Genomic DNA, 5,507 nt, shown 5'->3' with positions numbered 1-5,507 from the left:
TTACAAGAGAGACACACAAAATGAGAAATTCCCCATTCCAGGTGCTAGATGGTCTATTTTATTGACAAGAAAAGCAGCTTTTTCTAAACCAATGGAAAACAAGTCTTTGCATCAAGAATTGTCTTTCTGAGTCAGCTGGTGGTGTGGTGATTAAGGTGGCTGGATCCCACATGGCTGACCATGTAGTTCAAATCCTGGACCTGGTGGCTTGAAAAACATGCTGGGTGCATATGCATGCATGCCCAAATATCTCAAGAGGACAATAGAGGGAAAGGGACTGCGGTGTGTTCAACATCCCCCTGGAGGAGGTAATATCTCACTTTCCTTCTCTGTCTCTCTCCTAAAAGCACACACTCCATGGCTAAAATCTTAACAAACAAACAAAAAACACTATAATTTTAAAGCATTTTCAGTGGTAATATCTATGATTTTATATAAAGAAAATTTTTAATGCAATGAAATTGAAAGGAGTGTGTACTTTAAAGAACCTTTACAAATATTTATTTAATAAAAATATTTAAAAATATATATATGAGAAAAATTTCTAATGCTTTTTTAAAGATTTATTTAATTTTTAAATCTGATATTATTATTATTTTTAATTAGACTAGAGAGAGAGAGAGAAAGGGAAAGTGAGAAAGCAAACCACCAGGTCTGGGACTTGAACCATGGTTGCCCATGTGAGAACCCAGCACCTTAACCATCACACCACCTGCAGCCCCAGAAACTTCTAATGTTTGACAGCTGTCTGGAGGATTTGAAACTGTTAGAGAATGAGAGGTAAAACTTCTAGGTGAAGCTGTAAAATAAACTCAGTGGCACAACTTGTCTATGGAGTTACTAAACATTTTTCTCAAGTGTAGTGGTTGGGGAAATTTTTTGAGTGTAAATACACAGCCAGCCTTCCATATCCATAAGTTCTCTGCATGTACTAACATGTAGACTTTTTTCTTGTCATTGTTCTTTAAACAACTAATAGTATACCATTTACATGGCATTAGATATTGAAAATAATCTAGAGGGACTAGCAGTTAGCATAATGGCTATGTCGCTGGACTCCCACGTAGTCGACTGCGGTTCGAGTCCCGGACCCGGTGGTTTAAACTCATGCCAGGCGCGTGTGAGTGCGTGCCCAAGATCCCGAGAGAATGGAGAAGGGACTATGGGGGGTGATTTCTCGCTTTCTGTCTCTCTGTCTCTGTCTGGCGAGCACACGTGCTCTATGGCAAAAACCTCTCCAAAAAAAGAAAAAAAAAAGAAAGAAAATAATCTAGAGATTTAAAGTATCCGGTAGGATGTATGTAGGTTATATGCAAATATTATGCCATTTTATATAAGGGACTTGAGCATACAAGAATTTTAGATACTGCAAGGGTCCTGGAAATTAAGAACAACTATACTCTATATTAACAGAAGTAGACAAAAAATTAGATTTATTTTTATAGTTCAATTTGGTGAAATCCATAAACTCTGTAGAGTGATGAGAAAGTAAGTACTTTTTTTTTTTTTGGAGAGATTTTCACTGTAGGGCGCGTGCGCTCGCCAGACAGACAGAGAGAGACATAGAGACAGAAAGCGAGAAATCACACCCCCCAGGGGGGATGGTCACGCCGCAATCCCTTCTCCTCTATTCTCCTCTCGGGATCTTGGGCACGCACGCACACGCGCCCGGCGTGAGTTTTAAGTCACCAGGTCCGGGACACGAACCGCGGTCGACTACGTGGGAGTCCAGCAACATAGCCATTACACTAACTGCTGGTTCCCAGAAAGTAAGTACTTTTAAAAAAAGAATTATTTAATTTTATTTATTATTATTTTATTTTATTTTTAGAGAAGTTTTGCTATAGGGTGTTTGTGCTTGCTAGAGAGACAGACAGAGAGAGAAAGCGAAAAAATCACCCCCTGGGGGGGATGGCCATGCCACAATCCCTTCTCCAGTTTCCTTTCAGAATTTTGGGCAGACACGCACACATGCCCAACATGAGTTTTAAGCTGCATGGTCTGGGATGTGAACTGTGGTCGGTCGATATGTGGGAGTCCAGCGATATAAACATTATGTCCCCAGTATTATTATTTTTCATTTATAATAGGGCATATACGCTTACCACAGAGAGACAGAGATAGACAGAGAGAGAGGGGAAAGTGAGAATGTAAGTTGCTAGATCCAGGATTCAAACAGCCGTTGGCCACGTGGGAGTCCAGCACCTTAACCATCATGCCACCTGCTGTACCTGTAATTAAGCACTTTAATGACACAGAGATGGAACTTCAGAAGGAAAATGTATATACAAAAACAAAACTGAGTAAAGAATATCATAGTTACTAACTAGCTAATGTAAACATTAATAAATTTACACTTTTTTGTGTTTTATATTGTTCTAAGTATATCTGAAAGCATTTATAAAAGATTATGTATTGTTCTGACATATGTGAATAGGAAGATAATTTGTTTATTTTCCAAACTTGCTTCAGAATGTATGCACTTACTGGAAAGAGAGAGGCAGAGAGAGAGAGAGAGAGATAAGGAGTGAGAAAGTACCCCCAGAGGGGGATGGCCATGCTACTATCTCTTCTCGTTCATTCTCCTCTTGGGGTTTTAGACACACATGCGCATGTGCCCAGCATTTTGCAAGCTGCTGGTCCAGGACTCAAACTGGGCAGTCAGCTAGGAGAGATCCACCTATCTTAACCATCACACCAACATCTGGCCCTAGGAAGATGATTTAAAGCACAGAAGACTTTTAAAGCTTAAAAAAACCCCTCAGATCTTCTAACACAATCTCTTTTAATTTCAGATGTAGAGACAAAGGATCTTATCTTAGTAAGTAACAAGTCATATAATAATGTCCAAATTAGCAGCTCATAAAGAAAAAAACATGGCAGCAGTAGGTGTGAAGGGCAGTAGTTTCAACTAAATAAAGGAGGGAAAAGAAGCCTTAAAAATAATAAAATTATTTAAAGTAATAAAAATACCAGTGGTAGTGGCCAGCAGATAGCATGGTGGTTAAGGTGCTAGACCCCATGGTAAAGTCCTGGACCAAGTAGCTTGCTTTCTCGCTTTTCCTTTCTTTGTCTATTTTTTTTAAAAAAGGAATTAAATAAAGAATTCTTAGAAATAAAAAACAAAAAGACCAATAATAATAACTCATGTTCCCTTTCTGCATGCAGGTCATGTAGGTTTTTTGCCACTTCAGAGAAAAACTCTAGATTTTTCTCAAAATAATGCAAATTTTAAAAAAAAGAAAAAAATCCAAATCTTCAAATGTGCCCATTTTGACTTTCGCTACATTGACAAAGAAAACTAACTTAAAAATAAAATTCAAAATAAAATAGGTATATCAGGCCAGCAGGTAGCATGGAGGTTAGCGTGGCTGGATCCCACAGTCAGCTATGTGGTTCAACTCCTGGACCTGTGGCTTGAAAGTCACACCAGGCACGTATGTGCCCAAAATCATAAGAATGGATAGAAGAGGCAACTGTGGTGTGCCATCCTCCTAGGGGATTTCTCACTTTATCTCCTCTGTCTCTTGCTGGCACACGCCCCATAGCAAACTTTAAAAATAAATAAGTAAATAAATAAATAAAAGGATATGTTAAAGATTGGTGTATCATGACCTAAAACTGCGATCTTATCCATAAAACCCCTTTTTAACCAGCACACACTACATTACCGGAGGAAAACTGAAAGACAATTTGGTAGTAGCCTCTAAAAGGGCTAGTTTTAGTCTTAGTTATATACTAAGTTTAATAATAGTAAGTTTTCAGGGCCATTTATCAGTATGCTTTAAAAACAAACAAACAAACAAAACAACAACAACAAAAACAAAAAAAAAACTGCCAGAGAGTCAGAGAGAGGGAGAACCTATTTCTCCATCCAGTTGGGATTTTGGGCAAGATGCATGCACCCATTCCTGGCCTGTTTTTTAAGCCCCCAGGGTCACAACTACTAATCTGTCAGGCATATGGTATCTGATTTCTTTAACCAATATGCCACAGAAATGGCCTGGCCTCTTCATTTTGCCTTTTTAATTTAAAACAAAAACAAAAAAACACACAGGTGCCAAGAGTAAAAAATTTTAATGATCACATTCTTTAAACATTTGCATGTCATTGTAAGTGTGCTCACTGGAAACATCAATGGAGGTCAACCTATTCTCACCCCAAGCCCCCTAAAGTTTTATCTGAATCGTAACAATATTTTATATAAATATTTTAATATATGAATAGGCATGATACAGTACAAAGATAAATCTAATTTTTCGGAGAAATATTTACCTAGGTAAACTGAAGAACTGTTGAACTATCAGAATGGGAGACTAATGAAAGAATAGATGGGTGAAGAAAAAAACCAAGTGTGAAATATGAGCAAAAGCTAACATTTGGAAATACAAAGTTATGTTGTAAAGATAACACACGTTTCTGGTAAATCTTATTTTGACGTCACGGTATCACTTATTAATGTCTCAATAAAATAGTAATAGAACAATATATCAGTATCCCAGGGCTAAAGACTGCAGATAATTGGAATGAGATGTTTCCTTTTTTTTTAACTTTTGCTTTTCCCAAGACTTTCACTGGGAATGGACTAATTACTATATGATATAAATACGGTAAGAACACAATTTTTATTGGCCTGCAGTAGCTACGTGTTGATAGGAAGACTTCAGCAGCCCAAAAGAAAATTTTCATTCTCATGAGACTATACGTTTTCACCGTAAGAAACTTATCATAAACTCACGTTCCGGGGTCTTAAATAACAGCAGACATAAAACAAAACTGTAAAAGATACGGGGCCAGGAGAGTCGGTAACTTCTCACAGTCCAAATAGTCCTCTAAGAAAAAACTCTGAAGGGAAAAGCTTCCGTTGGGGTTGTGAGTTTGTGAATGTGTGTGTGTGTGCAAGAGGAAGAAGTCGTGTCCGCAGTACCGTGTTTGGATACGGTGGTGTCTAATCCTCAAAGAAAGAACGCTGGCTGCTGGTAGAGGAAAAACTGCAGTTGATTCTCCAAAGGGAAGATTAATAAATGCGCCCGACACGATTCTAAGAAATGAGCTTCCACAGGGTGGGAGTCTTGGGAAGCAAGGTCCAGTGCGACAGAATTAAAAAAGGGAGAGCTGGTGGTCGTCGGATCCTTAATGCTCAGCATGAGCACAGCCACACGATGTGCGGAATGAACGAACGAACGAATGAATGCAAGATAAAAGAAGTTTTAGCCTGGATAGGCAAGAGCCTGCAGAGATTCTCGGGGGATAAAGCAAAGAACACCAAGGAATGGGGCCCAACACTGGATGCCAAGAGAAGGGAGATGGCTGCGGGGTACGCGAGAGCACTGACCAGAGAGAACTCGGTGCCGGGCCAGTTGACTCTGAAAGGGATGTCATCGCTGAGCGGGGGGAGCACTCGGCCACCGCCAGACGCCTTCAGGAGGCCGCAGAGGACCAGCAACACCGGCCCGCGGGGGACCAGAGTCCGCGCGCCGCCGCCTCCTTCCTCCATCCTCCACCCC

The 5,507-nt window shown here is 39.7% G+C and overlaps 1 protein-coding gene across 6 annotated transcripts in view; it reads right to left on the bottom strand.

Annotated features, from left to right (window-relative positions):
- ERLEC1 (endoplasmic reticulum lectin 1) overlaps nt 1–5,501 on the bottom strand; it is a 41,104-nt gene extending 35,603 nt beyond the window's left edge. For all 6 annotated transcript variants that reach the window (XM_006159023.3, XM_006159024.3, XM_006159025.3 and 3 more), the window contains exon 1: nt 5,336–5,501. In XM_006159023.3, the coding sequence (XP_006159085.1) occupies nt 5,336–5,497 (162 nt within the window). In that variant the 5' untranslated portion in view covers nt 5,498–5,501. The remainder of the gene's footprint in view (nt 1–5,335) is intronic.
- Nucleotides 5,502–5,507: the final 6 nt, after the last annotated feature.

This window comes from Tupaia chinensis, unplaced genomic scaffold, assembly GCF_000334495.1.
Source record: "Tupaia chinensis unplaced genomic scaffold, TupChi_1.0 Scaffold000622_1, whole genome shotgun sequence".
In the NCBI taxonomy this organism is placed as follows: domain Eukaryota; kingdom Metazoa; phylum Chordata; class Mammalia; order Scandentia; family Tupaiidae; genus Tupaia; species Tupaia belangeri.
Note: the sequence above shows the minus strand (reverse complement) of the source record. Positions and strands in the feature narration are given on the sequence as shown.